The 27884-nt window shown below is 29.3% G+C and overlaps 2 protein-coding genes across 2 annotated transcripts; both read right to left on the bottom strand.

Annotated features, from left to right (window-relative positions):
- Nucleotides 1-9425: 9425 nt before the first annotated feature.
- Nucleotides 9426-12123, bottom strand: LOC145063242 (Pentatricopeptide repeat (PPR) superfamily protein). Its single transcript, XM_079010829.1, has one exon. It carries the CDS (start codon nucleotides 11961-11963, stop codon nucleotides 9624-9626), a length of 2340 nt encoding a protein of 779 aa, XP_078866955.1. The 5' UTR covers nucleotides 11964-12123; the 3' UTR covers nucleotides 9426-9623.
- A 2955-nt stretch (nucleotides 12124-15078) lies between these two features.
- LOC145063353 (Sec14p-like phosphatidylinositol transfer family protein) lies at nucleotides 15079-17239 on the bottom strand. The gene is made up of 6 exons (XM_079010941.1): nucleotides 17024-17239; nucleotides 16338-16490; nucleotides 16080-16226; nucleotides 15846-15998; nucleotides 15635-15757; nucleotides 15079-15405 (listed from the first exon to the last, which is right to left on the bottom strand). The coding sequence occupies exons 1-6, from the start codon at nucleotides 17171-17173 to the stop codon at nucleotides 15328-15330; spliced, it is 804 nt and encodes a 267-aa protein (XP_078867067.1). The 5' UTR covers nucleotides 17174-17239; the 3' UTR covers nucleotides 15079-15327.
- Nucleotides 17240-27884: the final 10645 nt, after the last annotated feature.

A 27884-nucleotide genomic window follows, 5' to 3' on the forward strand; every position in this document is an offset into this window, starting at 1 on the left:
CTGGGTTCATAGGGTTTAGAGGTATCAACTCAAGGATTGGGTTCTATGGGCATGTCCGCGTTCTATGGAGCCCTAAAACATGAACCTGACATGATCAAGCTCATCTACCATGGTATTAGGGAACCTATTTCTCGTTCTTCTTTCTTTTCATTACTATACTACATTTTCGATTATTTAAACCCAAAAGCACGAACCGATCTGTGAATTTTTATAGGTTTCTTCGATACCGATCTGTGATTTTTTGAGGTTTTAATTGAATCAAACTGAAGAAATAAATAGATTTCTTTTTTCTATTTGTTCAAGTGCAGACGAGTTCTCTTTTTCCTGTTTCTACTTTTTCTTTGTGCATTTTCCTACGATTAGGGTTTGTTCAGTACGAATCATGAATTGAAGGGAGTGTTTCTTGTTCTGTGATGATAGAATTCTTCTTCAACTTCCGCATATATTTTTTTATTGTATCTGTATGGTATCTTCATGATGTTTTTCAAGGTAAGTATCATATCCGAAGAACTTTTAAATTTTTTTTTTAATTTTTTATATTAAAAAGGTTGGTTTTCTAGATGTCTGTGCAGTGCATTTTTCTCAAGTCAAAAGAATGCAAAGAGCGGCATAAAATATTAATGGATCAAAATACTGGTGATGGGGCTGATAGTGCTGAAGATTCAGGGAACTCCCAGCCTTATCCCTCTACTTTACCCGGTATTCCAGAGGCAATATTCAATTTCTTTTCTTTTTTTTTATGTATAAAATATACATGTTAATATATATATATATATATATATATATATATATATATATATATATGTATAAGTATGATTGTTGGTTTTTATATGTTTATACAGGGCAGTGCAAGACAATTATTTCAACGGTTATAGGGACCAATGGAAGAGGATACACTGAAATCTCATTTCGAGAAAATTATGATTGGACATAAAAAAAACATTACAGAAGGACACAGGTAGTCTCTTAACAGCTTTCTAACTTATTTTATACAATTATCATGAATGATTCTATTGTACTCATATAATTAGTTTTCTGCAAAGAATGATAATCAATATCCAAAACAATTGCAACAGCCTCATACTTCTCATGCATTTGCTCTTTCTCAAGTCATTCCAAATAACCTTAATAGTGGGCATGTCCTCACGTCAGTTCTCTATTTTACTTTTTACTACTTAGACCATTTGTTATACCCACCACTAACCACTATAGTGGTGGGTGTCACATCATCACCATGCTCCCTACCACTAACCATGGGATACCTACCACTAAACACACCACTCTATCTCATTTTTTTAATTAAATTTAAATCAAAAATACATAAAAATCATATAATTTTTTTAGATACTAGTTTTCATTAATTTAAAATACTAAATTTCATTAATTAAAAAAAATAAAAATAAAAATTACATTAACTAAAATAAAAAAAATATAAAAATAACATTAGAAATAAAAATTACATTGATTAAAATAAAAAAATAAAAATAACATTAGAAATAAATAAACTAAAATTACCAAGCTTAACTAAAAAACCATCCCCTATTCCTACGCCGTACTTGAACGGACTCCTTCATCGCGAGAAATAGCTCCAAATCTTCGCCTTCGAGGTCGTCCGCTTTCATTTTCAAGATTTTTCATATCAGTTTTTGTTTGAATCACCGATTGTGTTTCTATCATTTTGTGTTCTACCCGACTCAACACTCCGCCTTCATTTCTTGAACATGCACATAACGATCAAATTTCTCTCCAAACTGATCCATAACACTAGATCCCGAAGACGTTGAAGTCGTTTTTTTTTTTTGCTTTATTTCTTCCAACGGGCCAACAAAGAGGTTGCTCGACTTCATGATCGAGCGGTTCGTCGTTGATGTCGAAATGTGTTCGGCCATCCGATTGTTGAGACGTTCCATCAAGGTTTCTTTAACGCTTTGAACCGGAAGATTGTGAACTTCCTTCCGTTTTCTCTTTCCATTTCGGAGCATCTTTCAACTTTAGCCAAGGTTTCACATACGGAAAAGATTTGCGGGTTGTCGTAGTTTTTTTCAAATTGGTTCAAAGCCGCCTTAAAAACATCAAAATCATTTGACCCGCTTTTTCATATGTTTAGGAGGTTGTTGTAAATTCCTCCAAATCCGATGTGAGTCGAATATCGCGCCACTTGGAGCTAATTTGATCGGGATTTCGACTTTCACTTCCCGTTAACTCATAAAACACTGCACGACTTTCTCCCAAAACAACCGAACGTTTGACTATCGCCTTCAATCGAGTCTTGGGAAGCTGAAATTCATGCCTTCAGCGAGCTTTTCTTCTTCTTCTTTTGTCTATGGGACCCTTTCTTGGGTGGTGTTGGTCGGGCCAGTTTTTTCCTTTTTTTAGGTTGAGGTAGCGGTAAAGGTTGAGTTTCCAAAACAAAATCTAACAAATGAGGAGGTTGTGATGGTTGTGGTTGGAATTGTTGTTGGATTTGTTGGAATTGTTGAAAAGCTTGATATTGTTGAAGTTGCATATCACTCTAAAGTTTGTCTGGAACTCTTCCGCAAAGCACATTTCTTTGTACTGCAAAATACACCTGAAGTGTATCTGTATATCGAGTAAGTATATTACTAATTGTATATTCATTATTTGTTTGATTAGTTATGCATTTATTTATACAATCCAGATTAAGAGCTTAATTCATTAATACATTACTAAATTCATCACTTAATATGTATACATGTAAAAGTATGTTAATTAATTATAAACACTTAGACTGCATAACTATATAATACATTAATCTCATATATAAAATATATGGATAGCAATATATAATACATTAACACAATGATGTATATATACATGCATATAGTATGTTGGGGTCTTAATACATTAAGTTGGGACTTTTGGCTTAACCCATTTACTCTTTTTTTTCCATATAAAGATATGGATTTGTTTTATTCGCAATTAATCGACATATAATTCTCAATATTATTTGTCGATTTCCTTGTGTGTCTATTGGTTTGATATTCAACAATTCTAAATTTAATGTTCATCAATTTATGCATAGGCGACACAAGATACATCTTAAAAATAAACATCCCATGAAAAGACAAGCATGGCTGGAGAATGAGCACAGGGAAGCTTTCAGTCATTGGTTAAAAGAGGAGGTCAGATAACGTTCCAAGTTAATTTGTGTTTTGAGAATTCATTGATCAATTTCTTGAACAAAACAGTAACTAATCAATCTTCCCCTCTGATGTTTATCCTTTTAATGATATTTAGGTAGAGCGAGAGATGGCGATCGACATACACAGCATTTCAAAGGACTTCAGGTGAGTTTCCTATGGCCCACAGCACGTCGTAATGAAATATGTTGTATATCACATCAATGGCTACCTATTTCATACATAATCCTGTGAAGGTACAATTAACCAAAATAGGGGGTTTGCGTAGAGTCAACTAACACGCACATATCTAGGAAAGAAGAAGTAACCTATGACAACACCTTTTATTATGGTGCTCTACAAGATATATGGGTTCTAGATTATCATATAAGAAAATTTCTTATTTTCAAGTGTGACTGGGTTCATAATAGAAAAAGGGTTAAAAAAGATCATCTTGGCTACACCTTGGTAGAACTAGATAAATTAGGACATAAGGACGATCCGTTCATACTTGCCTCACAAGCACGACAAGTATTCTATATGACAGACCTGGAGGATAATAAAAAGTCAATTGTGGTCATGATGCCTCCAAAAAGTTATAGAGATCCATATGAAAGCGATGATGAGGAATACTACAGTATAACAGTTTTACCACACAAAGATAAATATATAATGTCACCTGTAGATAAACTTGATTTGGCTACTAAATCCCGTAATGATTACTTTCGGTCGGACTGTAAGGGTAAAAAATACAAAAGGGCAAATAGAAGTTGTGAAGATATAGTAGTTGAAGATACAGTTGTGAAGTATAACTTGATTTATTAATATTAACTATAGATTTCAATTTTTGTAGTTTGAAAAAGATGAATGAAGCGGGGAAAAAAAGTAATGTGTTCAAAAATGCATCCCTCGAAGAGTTTCCGGTTAGTCGTGGTTTGGGTTCAAAAAGTAATAAGGAGGAAGCATTTATATTCAATTGTGCAGATCATAAAAACACGGAAACAATGTATAGAAAAGGAGTGGTATGTGTTACTTAATTTGAGTAATTATATATATATATATATATATATATATATATATATATATATTACTTTTATTTTTAGTGTAGTTGGTCTTAATGGTATTGTTATTCTATTAACAGGGCGAGTACTTTTATAAGGTTAATTTTGAATATTGATTGGAATTGATGACTGCAGCTGGATAAGATGGTCATCTTGAGGCTATTTATTTCCCTTGGATGATCTACATATCAAAAGGGTTTCCTGAATGTGATCAAGGTATGTATACAATATATACATTACATTTTGTTTTTAATGTATTGGCTACATAACACTTTCATTTTAGTATTAATGTCAAAACTAGATTTTAGAATAGTTTTGATGTGTTGTATAATTTGTAATACAAATTAAAACTATTACATTTTGGATTGAAATTTCTTTTAATATGTACTTGTAGGTTTGGGTAGACTTGATGAGTATTTAGGTTTGGTTGCTCTGGATTTTCAAGAGTACGAAGATTGTGTTGAAAGTGCCAAAGAATTGTTGCATAGTCTACATGTTGTTCATAAACCTACAATGGATAACATCACCTTGCAATGTGAAGAGGTGGAGCATTCCACCGAAGGGGAATTTGCAACATTTGCAGAAGATGATGACCCGCAAAAGTATTGCAAAGTTTGTCGTTGGTACAAAGAGTATGGCAAATTTTGTAGATTTATTAGGGATGTTTAATAATGGATTATGGTTAATTTGTAAATTAATGTTGTGAACAATCTTTTAATAATGGATAAACACTTTATCAAAAACTACTTACTGACTTATTAACTTTTCCACCACAAATTAAGTTAATTCAGACACTTTGGTTGTTTCCTGATGTCATCTATCAGCCTTATTGATGATTGCTTACTCTTTCTCTATAGTCATATAGTATAAGTCATTGTCTAAACCAAAAAGAGGATTAAGGTTCTCCAACTGACTTGATTCCAAGTTACTTTAATAAATGGTGTTGTTCTATATTTCCATCCATTGTGCCATCGTCAGTAATAGGAACCTAGTCTTCACTTCAGTCCATTGTATTATCTTGAACAGTGGTAGTAACCTTCTCTATACTTTGTTCATTTTCAATACATGATACTTTTATTTCATTACATGTTCTTGTAGTAGGGACAAATTGAACACTAGTCTTGGAAGTGTCTATAGATCTATCAGCATCTATGTCTAGTTTTCTACATAACCCAATTTTTTAACAAAGTTTTTTCTCTTAGTGTACTCTAGTGAAACCTCGTCATCGGTTTCCTCTATCATAACTTTTCATGGTGACAAAAAGTAAGTATGTAAAGTTGTCTTCCCATGTTTATAATTAGTATAAATATGAATTTATCTGTTCTTAGCATCATACCTTGAAATGCTATAACTGTTAGGAAAAATATAACCCAAAATGCAACAAAAGAACAAAAATCAGAAATTGTTACCGAGGCATTTGTTTACAGTTTCCTTAAACAAAGTTGCCCTATATGGGTGTTTGTTTTCCAGGATATAAAAGTAGTAAGTGACTATTCTAGGTCACCCGAACCCTCACTTGGCCCGGAAATTACCTTTGTTACAGCAAAAGATGAAAGAAGAAGCAGAACAGTAAGAGAGGAAGAGAGTGATTTCGTTTCATTCGATATAAATTAAACAGTAAAGGAGAGGCTCTATTTATATTGTAAATCATCATTGATGTCATTAAACATCAAAACGTAACAGTCAATTAAATAACATAATTAATTGATAGATCAAAACCGAAATCTAGTATTAATAGCTTTTAATTCGGGTTTGTAATTGTTAAGCGAAAAGAAAATAACTTTTCTGGTCGACCAGTGGTGCATTCATACCCACATGACGCATGCTCGAACACAAGTTTAGTGAACCAAAGGCAAATCAAAATTGGCTCGCATCCCCCCCCCCCCCTTTTCGGTGCATATGCAAGAGAGAGCCTTGGTTTCTATTATTAATCTTACAAAGGTAGCTAGTCTTTGTAGTAATAAACCAATTTTCTTTTTATTCTCCCATTGTGGAATGAGTTAAAACACACTTAACTTCTTTATTATTTTTTTCCAATTACCCTACTTTGACAAGTAATTTCTCATTCATTTTTAATCTATTTTGGACATGATATATCGAAACAATAACATCTAGGTCATCACCAAAGGATGGGAGACCATAATCCAAGTGAGAATCTAGTGTTAGAAAAAAAAAATAGAATATGGGCTCACCGGTCTATAAATGACCATAGCATAATTCCCCCAATTCTTGTAACATCGTATCCAACTCATGATCATTAGAGCTATTTAAAAATTTTGGTAAGAAATCACGATGTAACAAAAAGTTAGAGATGTGATTTGCTCACATTGCTCGTAACTAAAAGTTATAATGGCACATGGTGAGGGTCAACGAACATAAATATATGTCGTCTGTGAAAAGGATACCACGCACAAAATTGAAAGTTGTGGAAGAAATAAAAAAAACTGGGAGTGAAGTTGCAATTTTCACCAAATCATAGGGACCATTTATGTAATTTTCCAAATAAATATAATTGCAGAGGATTTTAAAATAAAAAGTCAAAAACCAACTATTCAAAACAATTTGATGAGTAAACTCAATTAAAAAATATTAAAAATATAATGGTTGTATATATTAACAACCACGGATAGCGCATTTTTTTAATTTAGAGTAAACTAGAGAAATGGTCCTTGAGTTTTGGTATGATTTATAACTTTAGTTCCTAAGTTAATAATTAATAGGTTGTATCCTATGGTTTATAAATATTACAGTTTTGGTCCTTGTTTCATATATAAGAGACTAACTTACTCTTATTTTTTTCTTTTTTATTTTCTTTTAACAGTTTGTTATTATTATTATTATTAATCAAGATATTTTGTCTGAAATTCTATACAACTTGATTAAATTGTCTATCATAATCGAATTTGACTCAATAGCTCTTTATAACAAATATAATAAAAAAATTTGGTCTCAAATAATTTATATAAGTTATCAGCGCACAAGTATACCAAATGATTTTTAAGAATGATTTCCCGGCTTAAATTGCTAGTTGAATTTATGCAAAACTAAAAGATCTACTTTGTAATTAGGGGGTGTTTGGCTTAGCTTTTTAGAGGCCAAAATATCTTTTTGGAAAAGTTACAAAAAGTCAGGTTTTCCTGACTTTTCCAAAAAGTTGATTTTCCTTCTTTGCAAAATCCAAAAGTAGCTTTTAGAAGTCTTTTGCCAAACATCTTTTGCCTATCATCTTTTTCTAAAAAGATTTTTGGCTATTCAAAAGCTAAGTCAAACACCCCCTTAATATAAAAACACAGTTGGATTTGAAAAGTAAAAAAACAAACAATTATTACGTATTTTATAATATTTTACTTAATCTTACTTATTTTTTGTGTTTATATACAAGTATTGTAGTTTATTGTGTGATTAAGTGGATTAATTTACAATGTAATTGTTGGTTCCAATATTGACATTGTATTATTTTTAGAAGTGAAACTCATTTTTCAAAAATCAACATAGTCTTCTATGAAAAAAAGCTGAAAAATATTGAAGAACACTATTTTTTTATGTAACAATAAAATAATTATTAGAGGTGTATGAAAATGAAATCGGGGCACTAACAACAGTCCCCATTTACCATTGATCCTGCTAACATGAAATTGTGGGTACTAATAACAGTCGGGACTATAACAAGCAAAACGGCTCAGCAGCTTCAGCCAACATGAGTGTTTTCGTGACGGTGGTGCCACCCATTTTCACCGCTTAATGGAGAGAGGTCTCCCGATTTTGGACATCACGATGATCAATGACTTTAGAGTGAAAGCACTTGTTGATACCTCGGTAATGCTTGATTGTAATTTTAGCGATGTGTTTTTGGTACTTCTCACTTTATTTTCATCTTGTGAACATCCTCTCATTATTTCTTTGAAACCATCATTTGATTGTTGAAAATTTATTTATTACGTCTTATGATAAGGTTGCTATAAAATGTATTCACACTTCTTTATGGATAATAAAGTATAAATAATGAAAGAAACTCAATTCTTTCTTTTTTTTATTTTTAATGTTTTCCATATATATCCCATCTTTTGTTTATGTACCAGCCTTATAATATTTACTTTTAAACTAACAACTAAATCCACCTACGTTCACAACAGGACTTGAACCTTCGACCTCAAAAAAGAAGGTCACTACTTAATACCGTTGGGCCTATAACAAAACTTTGTTGACTCAATCCAAAAAAAAAAAAAAAAAAAATCTTGCAACCCATGGGAAGCATGGACCTCGTCATATAAATGAGATGGTTATAAATGTAATATTTGAAAATTCCATTCCATTTGATCAACAAGCTTGATTTATCTACTTTACTACTAAATATGAAAAATTTACAAGACAATAACTAACAAAAATTGTAAATCTCATATATTAAGAAATAATATATATTATTTAGTATTAATATACGATTTATTTTTTTCATAACTATAAATATATAATTTATATTAAAAATAATATGTAAAACAAAGATTATGTATGTAATATTATTTATATTAAGTAGTATAAAAAGTAGAATATAGAATATTATGTAAACTATAGGACTATATATGTAAAATTGTTAACAAATTTATATTAAAAATAATATGTAAAATAAAGATCATATACATGTAATATTATTTATATTAAATAATATAAAGAACTAAAATATAAAATGATATGTAAAATAAGGGACCATATATGTAAAATTTGTTAGTATATGATTGATTATTTATATTTAAAAGTAAAAAAAGATGAAAATCAAAGTTCTTACATAACACGAGGGACCATATGTGTAAAATCTATTATACTGTTCCTAATGATATTCGTTAGATTAGTCAAAGCGGTTTTGACTTCATAAAAATAGTTTTCACCTGTCTTCGGTGTGAATAGCAACACCCATAATTGCATGATCATCAAATTTATCCACAACTCCAATAGAAATAAGCAACAACATTTTTCATCTAGGTAAAGAATTAAGGTCCATATATTCATAAATATTACTCATAAATATGTAAGGTTCAAATCGTGGTTCTCCCAAAATATAAATTTATACTATTTTTAACACTCATCAAGAAACATAAACCACAAATTCAAAAACTTCCAATACAAAAGACACTTAGCATACCATAACATTGCCAATTTGATGCAAGTGTACACGCTAAATCACTTGTCTCTTTTTCCTTTGTGACATTCATAGACAGCATAACCATTCTCATTAGGTTTAAATGCAAGAAATAGTATTCAAACTTTAATATTGTAAAATACAATAACAAACAAATAACTGAAAGTATATTACGATTTCTTACATCTAGACCTTTTTCTTTCACACTCTTACACCAACATACAGATGTACCAATAGATTAAGATTAATAATCTTAACCTCATTTAACCTCTCAAGGTCATTTTCGTCCTTTCACCCACTCAAACAATATGGTTCATCACTCACTTGTTCAAATTTATCAACATTAAACTCTTGAATCCCATCTTTATGTTCAACCCAACTATACCCCGGATTTTTTACTGCTTTCTTTTCAATCATCAACTCCCTAATCTTCCTCACATCATCCCATCTCCCTAAAGAAGAATACATATTTGCTAAAAGCACATAAGGAGCCGAATTACAAGGATCTAACCTAAAAAGCTCTTCAGCTGCTCTTCTTGCTAACTTCACATTACCATGAACTCTACAACAACTTAGAAGAACTTCCCACACAATCGTATCGTTCACACACGGCATATTACCTAAAATACCCTCGATTTCATCAAACCTAGCATCACGTCCCAAAGCATCAATCACACTAGTGTAGTGATCCGAAACAGGTTCAATTCCATGTTCTTGAAACATTGAGTTAAATATTTTAATCGCGTAATCAATCAACCCTGAATGACTACAAGCAGTTAAAACAGCAATAAAAGTTATCGAATCAGGTTTTAGTTTTTTCTCATTGATCATTTCTTCATAAAGTAAAACCCCTTTTTCTCCTTCTCCATTTTGTGCATACCCATGAATCATTTCATTCCATGTAATCGTGTTTTTTGTAATCATTGTGTCAAAAACTAATCTTGCATCATTTACATCTCCACATTTTGAATACATATCGATTAAAGCACTTCCAACAACAACATCGATTTCCATTTCTTGTTTCAATACATGAGCATGGATTTGTCTTCCTTGAGATAAAGATAATAGCTTTGTGCAAGAACTTAGTATAGTAGCATAAGAGAATTGAGAAGGAATCATTTCGGTTTCTAGAAGTTTCTTGAATAAAACAAAGGATTCATTTTCAAGATTATTGATTGACAATCCTAACATCATAGAATTCCAACAAACAATATCTTCAACTTGAGTATTCATTCTATCAAATATAATTTTTGCAAGATTGATTTTTTCACATTTGGAATACAACCCGATAAGTCCACTAGCAACATAAATATCATCATCAACATGAATCTTTAATGATGCTGCATGAACTTGTGTTCCACTTTTCAAAAGTCTCAAAGAAGCACAAGAGCTAAAAACAACAGAAAAAGTTGTTCGATCACCTTTCACATTACAAAACTGCATGTTTCTAAAAAGTTGAACAGTTTCTTTATGTTTTCCAATTTGGGAATATCCTGAAAGCAAAGTATTCCAAGAACTTAAAGTTGGAAATGTCATCTTATTGAATATCTCATGAGCAGTTTTGATATCTTCAGATTTGATACATGCTGTGAGCATATTAATGTAGGTTACTTCATCTGGTTTTAAACCGAATCTTTCCATTCTTTTCAAACAATCTATTGACTTTTTTATTTCATGTTGTTGACCATATCCACCAATCATAACATTCCAAGAAACAACACTAACTTGAGACAGATTGTTAAACACAATTTCAGCACTATTCATATCTCCATTTTTTGCATACATGTCTAGCAATGAATTACTCAAGTGTAAATCTTTTTCTAACCCAAGTTTAATTGTGAGATCATGAAACTGTTGCCCTAACTCATTATTCCCACTTCTAGCACATACACCAAGGATGCTAGACATTGATATTGCATCAATCTGTATCCCAATTCTATGCATTGATTGAAACATGTGAAAAGCATCATTGATATGATCAGTTTCCCCTAATGCCCCTACCATGGATGTAAAAGAAACCTCATTGACTTCAGGTAAGTCTTCAAAAGCCTTGATTGCATTCTGTATATGGCCACATTTTGCATACATACCTAACAAAGCATTACCAACGTATATGTTCTTATCAAGCCCAATTTTGGTAGAAAACGCATGACATTCACAACCACAGATGAAATCTTTAAGTGCCCCACACGCACTTAAGACACTAGCTAATGTGAAATTTGTAGGCAAGAGACCTGTTTTGTTCATGTCGTGATACAAGTTCAATGCTTTCTGATCTGACCCATTGTGAACTAAGGCACTGATTAAAGTGTTCCACGACACAGAGTTTCTTTCGGGCATTTTCACAAACAGTTTGTGTGCTTCGTCGATATCACCGGACTTGCAGAAAGCACTTAACATTGCGTGCCATGAAAAAAGGTTCTTGTGTGGCATTTTGTCAAACACTCGGCGTGCGGTTGTTAAGCGACCACATTTGTGATAAAGCTCGATTAAGCGGTTTGATAGAAAGGTGTCGGCGAAGAGACCAGTACGGAGGATATGAGCGTGGAGGAGCTTTCCTTTTGTAAGAGATTTTTTGTCGATGCAAAGTTGCAAGAAATTTGCTAACTGGGTTGTGGTTCTGATTTCCATCGGAGGTGGTAGCCGGAAGTCGTCGCAAAGTCTTGAATCGTTTATGTGTAACAAGCTACAGGAATCATCAGCTTAGCACTTGGCTATTGTTTCCTTGTTTCAGGCTCTTCCCGCAAGAACACGGTGGTTCTGATGTTTAAATCCTCGAAATAATATCATTTGAGCACCACAATAGTTTTATCATTATTTATATGATACTCCCTCCTTTTGAGTCTTTTTGGTTTAACTTTCACTTTTAATAATTTACTTTTGGTATATAATTTTGTTGGTAAGATATATGAATAAATTGTTTTTTAAATGTATTTTCATTGTGATAAGTTTTGTCAATAATTATATAACACAAACTAGTTGTGAGACCCGTATGTTATACGGGTTGGATAATATATATATATATATATATATATATATATATATATATATATATATATATATATATATATATATATATATATATCCTTTCTAATAAATGAAGGTTTTTTTGCCACTTGTCAAATTCTCAAGAGTTTTGTCACATGTAATTTTATTAGTATATATATATATATATATATATATATATATATATATATATATATATATATATATATATATATACTAATAAAAGAGTAGTCCTTTTGACAAGTGTCATAATATTAGAACTCCTAATTAATATGATGCCACTTGTCATTGTAGTAATTCTCCATTTTAAATTCATTAAACTTCCTAATTAATGTGATGTTATTTGTCAATCTATTTATTCTTTATTTTAAATTTTAAATTTTATATTATTGTTTTCATTAGTTCACAAATAAAAAAGAGTCTAATATATATAATAAATTAATTACACATATTTATTTGAATCAATAATTATAATTTTACATAACTAATAAAAAAAATCTCTTAATTAATAATGTATTTAAAATTTTATATAAAATAATTGATTAATAATTTTGAATTTTTTACTATGAATATTTAATCAACTTTGTAACCGTGGTTTCCACGGGTTATAAACTAGTGTGTGTGTGTGTGTGTGTGTGTGTGTGTGTATATATATATATATATATATATATATATATATATATATATATATATGTATATGAAGGTTTAAACAAAAATTTATTTAAATTTGAAATTTAAAAGGAAACATATTAAATACTATATGAGTTGTAATATTGTAATTTATTGGTTATTTTCAATTAAGACAGTTATTAATTAAGGTGTAAATACAATGTGTTAATTAAGAAAGATAAAAAAAATGAGAAAATGGCAAATCAAAAATACCACAAAATTACAAGTGTCAAAACTCATGAGAGATTGACATGTGGTAAAAAAAATCTTCATTTATTAATGAGGATAAAGTTATTTATGGTCAAAGTTGACATGGAAAAACTTCAAAAGTCAGACATGGACAATAATTTTGGAACGGATGTAGTAAATCAATAGAAATTATTTTTTAAAATCTTTATTCAATGCATAAGAATTTTTTTTTAATAAGTAAGAAAAAAAATTTCTGGGATGATTTAGACAAGCATACATGTCTAAAAACCTCAAGTTTTGATTAAAGTATTTTTTGTTTTTTGTCTATATATTTTCTTGGCCTTACAATACTTAAAAAAATAAAAAGAAGGTTCGATGACACAAACATAGTATTTTTGATAAATTTATAAATAAAGATTTATTACAATAATAGTCGTTCAAATTGTTTATATAAATATGAAAAAAAAAATTATAATATATTCTTATATTTTTTGTACCAAATTTTATAAAGCATTATTTAAAATGGCATCGTCAATTTCTTAGGAAAATATTTATGTTACGTTTTTAATTGATTTGATTGAAAAAATCGAAGTTATTTTCATCCATTTATGTATCAAATTCTTTTATTCCTAATTAAAATGTTTAGTTATAACTTTGTGACCAAAATTGTTGGTTTTTATCAAATATATACGTTAATTCGTACCATTTTGTTTTCACTTTTTATACAATAATACATAAAAATTGATCTAGATTTGTTAATTATTTATAAGAAAGTCATAAAAATATTAAAAAATCACTTTAAGGTTTAAAAAAATATGTTTATTTAGATTTTAGTTTATTTTAGTAATCTGCAGATATTAAAAAACAAACAGTCTTTTTTTTCAAACTGCAGACTTTTTCAAATCTTCAACTGCAAAGGTTTACAGATGTTGTCCGCAGATTACAGATATTTTGCATCAAAAAAACAAACAACATCTAAGAAACTTCTAAGCGAAAAACCCTTTGTTGAATAACTAAAGATTTATTTTCATGAAATGTTTTATAAACCTTCTTTTATATAGTTTTCTTCTTTAAGTAAACGATATATTTCATGTTGGTATTATTTTATTAATTATGCAGTTAAAAAATAAAAATACTAAAAATGTTATAATTTCAATTTGCTAAATTATGTTAGGAGTTGTTTGATAGAGATTCTGACTTGTTCACATTTCCCAATCAACATGTTTTATTTGCTTCAAGACCTACTGACTCGGTCCTAATTTCTGACCGAGTCACTCACTTGATTTGGTCTGAGAAAAAGAGTTTCGGACTAAGTTTTACTCTTTAGACATAGACTCGGTCCTCGGTCCACATGTTTGGCATATTTTTTTGTTTATGACTCGTTCCAAGCCTCTAACACAGTCAACTTCTAACGCAGTCAGTTCTAACTCAGTGAGCCTCGATGAAACCTTTTAATTGGGCCAACCATTGAAAAATCGATAGATTTCACATGCTTTTCAGATCTTGCACCAATGTTCCTTCCGTTTCGTTCCATTAAAACAATCATTAATAGGTATTATCATATCAAGGCCTCACCACCCTCCCTTTCCTCCCATTCATTCATCTTCTTCTACACATCTTCAAGACCATCATTGAAAACAAAAACCAAGCTTTATATTTTAAATCCACAGCCAAACACACAGAAGATATGATGAACACATAAACAATGATATTAAAATATTCCAAAATCCCTAACTTAGCTTGGTAACGGTTTCCATAAATCATAATTCGAATTCAATGAGTTCAAGTTCAATTACAATTGGGTATTAGAAAGGGTGGAAGCAAGGAATTTGAAACAAATCATACTTAAAGAATAGAATTCTATACAAGAAGCATGTTCAAATTCACACCCGAAAATAAAACTGTGTTTTATTGAACTTTAAACCTCGAACACCATAGAAGTACAAAAATTCACTCTTCATGTAGAACTCTATCAGAAAAGAGAATGTACATATTTGCGTATATATGTATATGTGTGTGTATATTCAATGTGTTTCAACAAATAAATCGAGTAAATCGCTTATACCCTACTCATTTTGCCTTCTTTTTCCTTTTTCTTCTTTTTTTCTTTTTTGTGGGGGTGGGGGATTTTTCATTTCCTAAAGCTTAGGGGAACTGTGGAGTCTGTAAAATACTCCTTTCTCACATCCTCCACCGAGCAAAATCTCACCTACAATACAAAAGATTTTACATGTCAGACAGAACATAACAGAACAAGACAGCTTTATACAGTGTGTCTCAGAACATAACAAAACAAGACAACTTTATACTGTGTGTCTCAGACTGATGTCAATAAGTCAACAACGGGTGGGACGGGGAGTCATTCTCAATGTGAATATTTGTATGTGTGAAAAGACGTAAATGCCCTTGCCAAACCATCTTTGAAAAAAAAAACATACCAGAGAAGCATAATGTTTGACTAAGGGTTTGGCGAGTTGCCAAATTGGCTGAAAAATGAAGGGAGCATCAACGAATAGAACTTGACCCAGCCTCCGAGGGTAATAGTAATACAACACATCAAACTGCCAATTTTAGAAGAATAATATTTTAAGTTGTGGTTTTTTTCTTAAGTCAAAAAATGTATTTAATAAATAGTTTTTAATTACTTACCAAGAATGTCAAGAATTTAAGATCAGCATTTTGTGTACCAAAGCCACGAAGATCGAATATTCCAAGAATTTCTTCTTTTCCTTCCGGAAGTCTACTTAATGCCTTCTCTAACAGAAACACACATAATCTCTCATCCTCTAATCGATCAAACATCTGTAGCATATCATATTTAATACTTGTAAATATCAATCTAAAGATTAAAAGAAATAAGATAATTTGGGCTATGAAGTTTACCTCTGGGATATGTTTTGATGGAACTACTACTAAAACCGGTCTACCATTGACATCAAGTGAATCATGAACATAAGATTTTCCAGTTGCAGCTACTCTTCTTACTGATTCTTCTGTCAGATCTGACACACGAAATTCGTGTCTCCATTTCTTGAAATTACCATAAGAAAGTACGAAGATTATTTCTCACATAACAGAAAAGATGAAAGATAAAGCAAGAGTTATGAAAAAGAAAGATTGATTTTTCAAAAAGGTACTCACAATTGCTTTAGTGAGTTTAGAAATAGCTTCTTCTACTGAAAATTTTCGGTCTTTTAAGAACCATAGAATCAACTCCTCATCATCTCTTCCGTTTTTTCCTGTAGGGAGACTGGTATGATCTTTCTCGAGCTTCTCTTTCACCTTCATTACTAGCTGCAGACGTAAAATGGGGGAAAGGTATGAGCTTTGTTATAACTGAAACATAGGAGAGTTGCTTATATCTGTTACATTTTAGAATAACTAAAGGAGTAAACGGCTAATGACTTATCTATACAATGAAGTTACACACTTATGCCAGTTTATGCAAACAAGAGAAGTTTTTACCGAGTTATGCAGATAAAACAAATGGCTCAATTTGTTACCAATTCCTATCAATTGATGCAACACGCAGGTTTCTTCAATTTGTAAATGTATAAATTGTAAAGTTTTGGTACCAAATTGAAACATGCCTGAATCAATATAAAACCCACTCGTGTATAGTCAGTAACCCTAACAAAATTTTCCGACGCTCGTTGATTCTAATTAATAAGTTAATATCACATAAATCTCTTAATCAAACTTTAAACAAACCGACACTTTAGTAACTCAAACCAACAGAAATAAGCCAAAACATTCTTCAGAATGATCAATTCGTAACAAAGTTGAATCAATAACGGAATAGAGAAATACGAAATGGATAAATTTGCCTTGCGCGAGGTGTCGGAAGAGACATTCCGGACGGAGAACTTAGGAAGGCGAGGGGAGGAAGCTGATGTAGTGAGGAATTGAGTCTTCATCGTCAACGATTGAGTGGCGGAGTGGTGGCGGAAGGGTGCAGGTGGCAACCGGAGAGCCATTTCTGAGAGGTTAGTTAACGCCGACCAAATTCGAAAAAGGAGTTACAGGTGTTCTGATTGGCTGATGATAAGCGTTGCGTGTTTATGTGGTTATATATATATATAGGCGGGTACACCGGTCCACGTGGCAACAAGACTTTGTCACCTTTTGACCATGGGCCACGTCACACCACCTAATTCATTATTCACGTCTCAATTAGATATATTCGGAATTTTCGTATTTGCATTTCCAAGACCATTATTATGTTTAGGTTAGTATCATTTTCCTTAAAAAGGGTCAAATTAGTGGAGGGGATAAGTCATATTATCTACTTTTCTATTGAAGTTTAATAAAAAGGAAAATGGCTTAACTTTGGAAAATATAGAAGAAAATTAAGTATATGCTAAAAAATTTAAAAATTGATTCTAAATTTTTTGTGATCCAAATTGGGGTGAGCAATTGAAATAAATTTAGTTTAGCTTGATGTTATGAGTACAATTTCAAGCTGTAAAACAAGAAAGGTATCAACCAAGTTAAAATAAAAGGGTTAAATTAAAAACAAGGAGCATAAAATCCAAAAATTATTAACAAATATTTATATTGTTTCATAGATAAATATATTGAAAGGCAAACAAAGAGGGTAAAAGTTAACGGTTATGCATGATTCCATGCTTTAGTTTAGGCAATGTGGGATAAACACTTTAGCTGGAAAATGGGAAAAAAGTTCCCGCAAAGTTGGAAAATAAGGCTTAACAAACTCATTGAAAGAGGGAAGTGAGCCTCAAGACAAGTGAAGGTCCATGCAAGTTGGACCAACGATCCATTGAGGGCCTTTACGCAAGCCAAGTGAAGGTCCATGCAAGTTGGGCTAACGATCCATTGAGGGCCTTTACGCTACCGTTTTACAATGTAATTTTAAAATTTTAGTTTTTTAAATCTAATAAATGAAGGTTTTTTTTTTTATATATGTTACACTCTCATTCAATTTGTCAAATGTTATTATGAATTAATTTTTTTTACACATATCATCTTATTTATTTTTCTATTTTAATAAATTTCACATAATATTTTAATGTAATAACTACAATAAATATAGTAATAAATGAATATCAATTTTATTAATGGATTTTCCTTTTTATTTCAAAATTTTCAAATTAAAGTTCATTAGTTTATTTTGTTTATTTATTTAAATTTAAAAGATAAAAAAACAATTTTAATAAGTCATTATTTTTCTTAATTTCTTACAAAACCAAAGTTCTTAAATATTTAGACATTTATATTAAATTTTTTAATTAACTCATGTAATACATGGGTCTTACATCTACTCCCTAATAAATGAATGTTTTTTTTACCCAATGTCATCATCTAATTTAATATGTCATATGACATTTTTTTAATTTTTTCAATTTCATTTAAATCTACTTGGCAAATTGTGGTCTTTTTGACTTTGTTATTAAATTATAAAAAAAATCTAACCCAAAAACATAATAAATAAAATAATGAAACTTAAATGTCTCCATAAATTCTTATGTAATTTGTCAATTAATGTATTAAATTCAATTTAAATTCAAATCAACCTTCTTATTTGAAAAACATAATTTTTGCCCAATCCTTTTTGAATTCACGATAATTTGCAGAAACCTTGCAAAAATTGGTTCATTCACGGGAATCACGGCTTATATTTATATTTTTTCAAATTCAATTTTATAAATTATTAAACATGTAATTCTTAACAAAATATATTTTTTTAAAAAAAAATCATGTGTATTACACGGATCTCACACCTAATCCTCTCTAATAAATGAAGGTTTTTTTGTAATTTGTCAAATGTCATTTTGTGGTTATTTTAAATTAATTTTTTCTCACGTGTCATTTTTTGAGTTTTTCTATTTTATTAAAATTCATATAATATTTTAATGTAGTAATTGCAATAAATATAGTAATAAATGGATATTAATTTCACTAATAAACTTACTATTTAATTTCAAATTTCTCAAAATTAAAGCTTCTTTTCTTTATTTAAATTATTTATTTATATTTAAAAGATAAAAAAAAACATATTCATTATAATAAATCATTATTTTTTCTTTTTTTTTTTTTATAAATTCAAAGTTCTCAAATATTTTGACATTTATATTTAACTTTATTTTTTAAATTAATTCATGTAATACATAGGTCTCACAACTAGTATCATATTAAACGAGATTTCTATAACTTCATTGGGGGCATGTGCCCCACTCTCATAGGAGTGGATCCGCCCATGTGGGTTGGTGTGTAGTGGTAGCGGAGACGGACGAAGACGTTCAATATAATTGGTTGAAGCTTTTGACCGTTTCTTTTATTGGAGTTGGACATAATAAAAATAAAAGAATTTTTTTTTCAAATTAGAAAAATAAAAAAAATATATGGAGTTGTAGTCATTTCAAAGGGCTAGTGGTTTGGTAGTGGATATAATGTGGCGCATAGGTGGCATCATTTTTCTAGTGAGTTGGGTGCGACCATACCCCTTACCCTAAAAAAATTTATATAAGACTATTTTGATATTAAATTTCGGTTTTCTTTTTTTTTTTTTAAACTTTTTTATTTTTTATCTTGTTTTTATTTGGATAAACAGATTTACCGATAATCAGTTGATTTAGACAATATATATATATATATATATATATATATATATATATATAATAACTCGTAAAATTTTGTTTCGAAAAAAGAAATTGAAAATATAATGAATATTTAGAGAAAAACTAAAAAGTTAGAAGATCGAAAAAAAACTTATATAAGACTATTTTGATATTAAATTTCGGTTTTCTTTTTTTTTAAACTTTTTTACTTTTTATCTTGTTTTTATTTGGATAAACAGATTTACCGATAATCAATTGATTTAGACAATATATATATATATATATATATATATATATATATATATATATATATATATATATATATATATATATATATATAACTCGTAAAATTTTGTTTCGAAAAAAGAAATTGAAAATATAAGGAATATTTAGAGAAAAACTAAAAAAGTTAGAAGATCGAAAAAACTTAAGAATTTTTTTGAAAAGGAAAATCTAAAATTGAATAAGTGCTAGTAACTTAATAAAACTATTATGTGTGTCAGGGGTGAACCCCGAGACAGTCTTTTTCTTATTAGTCAATTTTGATCATTCTCTTCATTATAGTTAAAGGTCTCTCATCTCGAATATGAAGTAATTTCTTGATGGAATACCATTTATAAAAAAATATTTTCAAATTTTTATCTAGTAACATCAAAATAAGTGATATAGTAGTTGGTGAAAAGTAAAAAACATACCTTCAGATTAACACTTGTTAATATAAATAGAAGGCGATTTGTCCTTAACGGTGGTCCGATTTTTTTTCATGTTTACATGTATATTTCGGTGTTTTTTTTGGTTCTTTTTCTTGTTTGTTGTTTCTAGTTTGTGTGTATAATGTTTTGAAAAAACTATGGTCGTATAGTAGAATATCGAAGATGGAGGACCAAAAGCGTCAACTCCACAAACAAATGTAGCAGAAACTTGAGGTGTCATATTTGGTAAATGCTAGCTTGCAGTGGAGAATATCGAATGTGCAGAACCAAAAGAAACTAATGTGGTAAAAAGTTAAGTGGAGAATATCGAATGTGCAGAACCAAAAGAAACTAATGTGGTAAAAAGTTAAGGAATGACGAAAAAAAGGCAAAATGTTGAAACTTGCATGGCAAAAGTTTAAAAAAATTGATGGAACTAAAAATAGCAAAATGTGCAAAATTTTGTAGTAAAAGTTTGAAGAACAGAGACTATGGCAAATAAAAAATTGCATATATTAATATCAATTTTGTTATGAATTAATACATATATTAATATCAATGGCAAATAAAAAATATATAAAAATCTTTCATTATGAAAAAAGATGTTGCTTTAGATACCCTTGACATAATTTAAAACCTCTTATTTGACTTAAGTAATTAATTTTTTATTTTTTCTTTGTTTTTTTGCTTTCTTTGTCTTTTTTTTCTTTTTTTTCTTTTTTTTTTTTGTCGTTTTGTTGTTTTTCTTTTGTTTAATATAAAATTTTTATTGTAAATTATTGTGAATGACACCAATAATTGGTGAATTTTGTGAAAACTATTATGTCATACTATTTACATGACATATGATATGTAACTTTTGTAATATAAATAACATGTTCTTACAAATATATGACTATACAATTTCACAAGATATAAAATATCTCATATTTTTTCTAAATCTTCTTCTCCATCAAATTTCTTTATCTATGTTGTTAGTTTAGTTTGTTTTAAATTATCTTAATCACGTTGAATTTTATAACAATTTTGATTTACTTTTATTTGTTTATTTGTTGTTTCTGTTTTTGTATTTTTGTATTATTATTGGGTTATTTTATCGTTCGTAGATTATTCATGCGTTTTTTTCCTACGAAATATATTAGTGTTATTTTTTCATTCCGAGTATCCCTAGGTTACTTTTTCATTTAAAGTATCAATGTATTATTCTTCCGTTCCTATTTTCCCATTATTTGAACTATATGGTATTATTATTTTGTTTACAATTTTCGTAACCGTTAATAGAACTCACACATAAACATACATATAATTGTTCGGAAAATTTTATTAAAACAAAAAAACATGGTTAGTCCGAATGAAAAAATAATACATGATTAGTCACTACAAAAAGAATAAGACAATATAGTGAGAACACAAAGATAATACAAACAAAAGAAACAAAACAAGAATAGTCAAACTAAAAAAAAAATAACACAATGATAGCCGTAACGAAAAAAATTAACACGTTGATAGTTTGAAAGGAAAAATAAAATGGGATAATCCGACCAGAAAAATCAGGCAATGATAGTCGGAACGAAAAAAATAAATGGGAAAAAATCGAAAGGAAGAATAATACATGAATACTCTAAACAAAAAAATAACACATGGATAATCGGAACAAAAAAAAAATAACACAAACATATTTTATATGAAAAAAATAATACAGGATAGTTTCCGAACGAAAAAAAAATAATGTTAAAAATAATAATATATACTTATAAAAAAATATTAAAAAAACAAAAAATCAAAAAAACAACTAAATGCCTTATCACATCAGGTGGTATGCTTGGCAATTTGGGGGTATATAAAATCATCTGTTATATCCACCAGTAACCTTTATAATGATGGGTGTCACATCATCGTCACACTCTCTACCACTAACCATGAGATACCTATCACTAAACATACCACTCCACCTTATTTTTTATTTAAATTTAATTCAAAAATACATTAAAATACAATAAAACATATTTTTTTATTTAAATTTAATTCACAAACACAATAAAACATATTTTTTTAAAATTAGTTTTGTATTCAATGAAACAAAGATTACATTAATTTAAAACACACAACATAAAATAAAAATATAACAATAAAAAAACATAAAAATGCAACCATAAACAACTTAAACTAGTTTTTAACCATTATTTTTAATGACTAAATTTTGAGGACTCTTTTAATTTTTCCAAGTTTTGACGTGTTGAAACGGTGTGTGTTTTGTGTTTTCATATTGGTGCATGGCTACAACAAACGGGTCGCCTTCGTCTACATTGTTTATAACAAAGTTATAAATTTCATTGAATTCAAGGCTTTTAACCCTCATGTCGCGAAACTTCGAACAGATTTCATCAAGATTACAACTTTGGCAACCCATTAAATCATGAAAAACTTTCCAACTTTTACTCAAAAATTAGGAGGTATTTCTGGGTCTTCTGAAACAACTACCCATGCTAATGCTAAGTTTGCTTCTTCATTTTCTGACAAATTCATCCTTTTAGGAGCCATTGGTTTTGAATTTATCAAGCAAAAGAAGTGTGTGATCGTGAGAAGAAAAGAAAAGAATTGTGTGAGTAAAATGAATGAATAGATGTGGTATGTATAGAAGAGGTTTAGTGTTGTTTGAAAGGTAAAATTATTATTAAAAAAAATTAAAATTTTAAAAAATTAAAACCCTAAATATGGTCGTTGCTCAACAGTCAATCAAATTGGCCGTTTCCATTCGTTATCCCGAGCACGAATGCCCACGACCATGAACCACCACAAGCCACTGGGATGGTGTGCACGGTTGTGGTTCGTGGCCACCTAGACCACGAACTCGTCTGTTGCAACCATATCGGACGACCTAAAAAAAGGATGCGGTTAAAAATGTTTAATCATTCACATCTAATATCTAATAATTTTATTTTTATACTTTAATAACATATAACATTATTCTTTTTAAATAACAAAAAAACACATTAATTAGATAACATTTTTTCTTTCTCCATAACAAATATATACTAACTTTATATATGTTTTTGCTATATATTAGACAATATAGTTTTTGTTAATTAACCATGTAGGAGATAAAACAAAATGTTGATGCAACTATCTTCTTTGGATTTGAACCAAAGAAATATAATCTATCAATTTCTTTTTTATTGATGAAATTCCAAAAGTACCCTTGAAGGTTAAATCCAATATTATTGGACTTAGAATCCTTATTTTCCACATTGAAGGACAAAAATCCAATAATAACCGAGATAAAGTAGTTAGCAAAAATCTTGTAATGGAACCAAAAGACCAGAAAGTGATTATTTTTATTTTTCAAAGGAAAAAAATCAACCCAAAAGTAATATAGTCTAAGGAAGACGTACTTAAGTCGTTGTATTGATGGGTAATTATCTTACTACTTGCTAATAGAAATAGTAGTGGCACCCACAAAAATGAAGAATCTTATAAACATAAGAATGTAACAATTATTTTCTGGATTTGGACCATTTTTATCCACATCAAATGATAAAAATACTATGATAACCAAGATAAAACAGTTAGCAAAAGACTTATTATGGAACCTAAAAACCATAAAGGGTTCAGGATTTTTTTTTTTTGGAAAAAAGGGGATCACCCCTTCGCAAATATTATTAATAAAAAAAATTAAAAATATAAAGAACAACAAGAACCGAAAGGAACCCGAGAGACAAGTCTAGCTAAGGGACAGACCCAAAGCAAAGACAAACAAACAAAACAAAAGTACTAACTTGACGAAATACCTAAAATCATCATCCATAATCAATAGGAATAGAGATACAAACACACCATGAGAGGAGCTCGGCTGTGCGCCGGAAGCTAGGTGAGTATCTTTGGAATGGATTTCAGGGATAGGAGTCGTCTTCAATGTCATCGAATCTTTGATGCGAAAGAGCATAAACATGTTGGGCGACACTATTTTGTTTGGAGTGTCACGAATGATTGGCCTAAAAACTTGATATATCTTTATGGTGGGTCATTTGAATTTATAGTTGTCGACAAGAATCTTCTTTTTAGGGATAGAAATTGTTCTAGTTCTCCTCTTAACCGTTTGAAAACCTGCTTTATCATTTTCATTTGGAATGGGCATAGCCGTCTTTTCGGCGTTGGAGCTAGTTGCGAGAGCGGGACAAATGACATTTGTGTATTTTTTTAGGATCAAATTACATAAAATCATTTTATTTTCAGTAATTTTGCAGTTTAACCACTTACATTTTACATTTTCCTATTACACCAATAGTTTCAAAAAAAAATCAAATTAACTATATTGTTTATTTTCAATCTTACTTAATTATCATTCTTCTAATTCATGTATTTTTTTTCAAGTGTTTGATATATATCCTTTTTTTATTTTAGTTTTGTTTAAACAGTGGAACATTGGAGGCATCAAAATCTACAAGTAAAATCTACATTGGAGGCATCAAAATCTACAAGTAAAATCTATGTACTTACTTTATAAAGAACCTTCATGTTAAACACACATGCACACATTGTTTAACTAAAATGATTGTTCATAGTAGGGGTGTTGATCGGGTAATTTTTTTGGGTTTCGGGTAAATCGAGTTTTCACGTTAGAAAAAATACCCGTTACCCTACCCAAACTTAATTTGGGTGATTCGGGTTTGGGTAATTCGGGTATTACCCGAAATATATAGTATTTTTTTTTAATTTCACATGAAAATAAATTTAATGAAATAGATACGCCGTGCTTTATTAGTCTTGTTTATATAAAAAATGAGACATAAACGAAGTTACTCAAGCTTTGAACATTGAGACTTTTTAGTCAATAATACCTGAGATATCAAGTAATTTTTTAACAACTTAATCTAATCTAATAAGATGTTAAAAAAACAAATACTTAAATATCTTAATTTAAAAGTTTAAAATGTTTAAGATAATTGTAGCCATAAGTTTTGCCATGTTCTGAAGTTTTGTCAAGATAATGAGTTTGTTAGTTGCAATAAAAAATTAAAAACTATAATGTAGAAACAGTTAAGTTTTAAAGAACATGATGATATATAAACAATTACTTTTAATATTGTTAGTGTCATATTGTCATAATAAATAGATTCATGTTTTACAATAATGATAGTTAGTTTAAACGTGATCAAATATTTGTTATATAGTACAAGCTCTACAAAAAAAAGGAATTTTTAAAATAATTCGGGTATACCCGAAACCCAAAAAATATACCCTTTACCCGACCCGAAAAAAACCGGGTTACCTAATTACCCGAAAAATTTACCCGATACCTGATTTACCCGATACCCGAAAAAATCAGGCGGGTAATTCGGGTATCGAGTATTTTCGACAATGCTAGTTCATAGCTGATTGCAGCAACCTTTATTTGGAATCTTTTATCACACATAATGACCATTAAAGAGGATGTTTTTCCATTTATCGCAATGTACTTCTAGTCTACTCTAATAAATGAAAGTTTTTTTTGCTACATGTCACACTCTTATTCAATTTGCCAAATGTCATTTTGTGATTATTTTGGTTTAATTTTTTCCACGTGTCATTTTATGAGTTTTTTTTATTTTAATAAATTTCACATAATACTTTATTGTAATAATTACAATAAATGTAGTAATAAATGAATATCAATTTCATTAATGAGCTTAGCTTCTTATTTCAAAATTCTCAAATTAAAGTTCATTACTTTATTTTGTTTATTTATTTAAATTTAAAAGATAAAAAAAACCAATTTTAATAATTCATTATTTTTCTTATTTTCTTATAAATCTAAAGTTCTTAAATATTTAGACATCTATATTTAATTTTTTTTAATTAACCCATGTAATATATGGGTTTTACACCTAGTCTACTCTAATAAATGAATTTTTTTTCGTCACATGTCACACTCTCATTCAATTTGCCAAATGTCATTTTGTGTTTATTTTAAATTAATTTATTTTCCACATGTCATTTTATGGGTTTTTCTATTTTAATAAATTTCACATAATACTTTCATGTAATAATTACAATAAATGTAATAATAAATGAATATTAATTTCATTAATTGACTTAGCTTCTTATTTCAAAATTCCGAAATTAAATCTCATTAGTCTATTTTGTTTATTTATTTAATTTTAAAAGATAAAAAAATCAATTTTAATAATTCATTATTTTTCTTATTTTCATATAAATTCAAAGTTTTTAAATATTTAGACATTTATATTTAATTTTTTTAATTAACTCGTGTAATACATGAGTCTTAAACCTAGTTAATTTATTAATTTATTTTGTTTTATTAGAGAGAGAGAGAGAGAGAGAGAGTGTATATATATATATATATATATATATATATATATATATATATAGGATATAGATCCGGTAAGAAAATTTTTTTGGTAGGAAGGTAAGAAATTTTTTTTGTATATACTTTTTGGACGAACAAAATAAATGAATCACTAGATGAATCAAAAATAACATGATTCACCAAAAAAATCTCCAAAATACACACTGATGATTCATTTATACAATGATTTCGTTGTTATTCACTAAAATTGTCATAAAAATGAATTTTTTTTCTTAATTTACTTAAAAATGAATCATGAATATGTTTTTTTGGGAATTTTTTCTTGTGAATCATCTTAGCTTTGAATCATCTAATGATTCATTATGTATGTTCGCTAAAAAAAAATATAGAAAAAAACTTCTTACCTTCCTATTAAAAAAATTCTTCTTATTTGATTTTGACTCTCTCTCTCTCTCTCTCTCTCTCTCTCTATATATATATATATATATATATATATATATATATATATATATATATATATATATATTGTAACGCCCGCAAATCTGGGCTAGTCAAATTAGAGGCAATAGGGGTCGAAAACGACTTTTCGACAAAAGATTATTTAGAATAAATAATCTTAACCAAGTTGTAGAGTATGTTACAAGGTTTTCGTACATATAAAGAACGCCGAAAACCGAGTTATAACGAAGAAGTTATGACCCGTAAATAGTGAATTTATGATAGAGCGAGATTTAGCCTTAGCGATCTAAACGAAAGTCGTAGAATATGTTAAACTAAGAACATCAATAAAAAGAACGCCCAAATATGACTTCGTATGAGGAAGTTATGATTTTTCTAAGATTTAGCATAGCAGTGCACAGCCAGAAATCTGAATTTTAGATCGGTCGATTTTTAGCCGACGGGATCTAAATGAAAGTTGTAGTACTCATAAATACCAACGCGTGGATATAAAGAACGTCGATAATAGAGCTCGTATGCAAAAGTTATGGACGATGCTTAGTCCCTACTTTTCGAGCGCGGCGAATTCGATACAGTTTTGTAAATACGAGATAGAATGAGAATTAGCCAACGAGGTCTAAATGAGAGTTGAAGATCTCATTAATAGGAACTC

Source organism: Lactuca serriola, chromosome 7 (assembly GCF_051521515.1).
Source record: "Lactuca serriola cultivar US96UC23 chromosome 7, Lser_US96UC23_V15, whole genome shotgun sequence".
Lineage (NCBI taxonomy): Eukaryota > Viridiplantae > Streptophyta > Magnoliopsida > Asterales > Asteraceae > Lactuca > Lactuca serriola.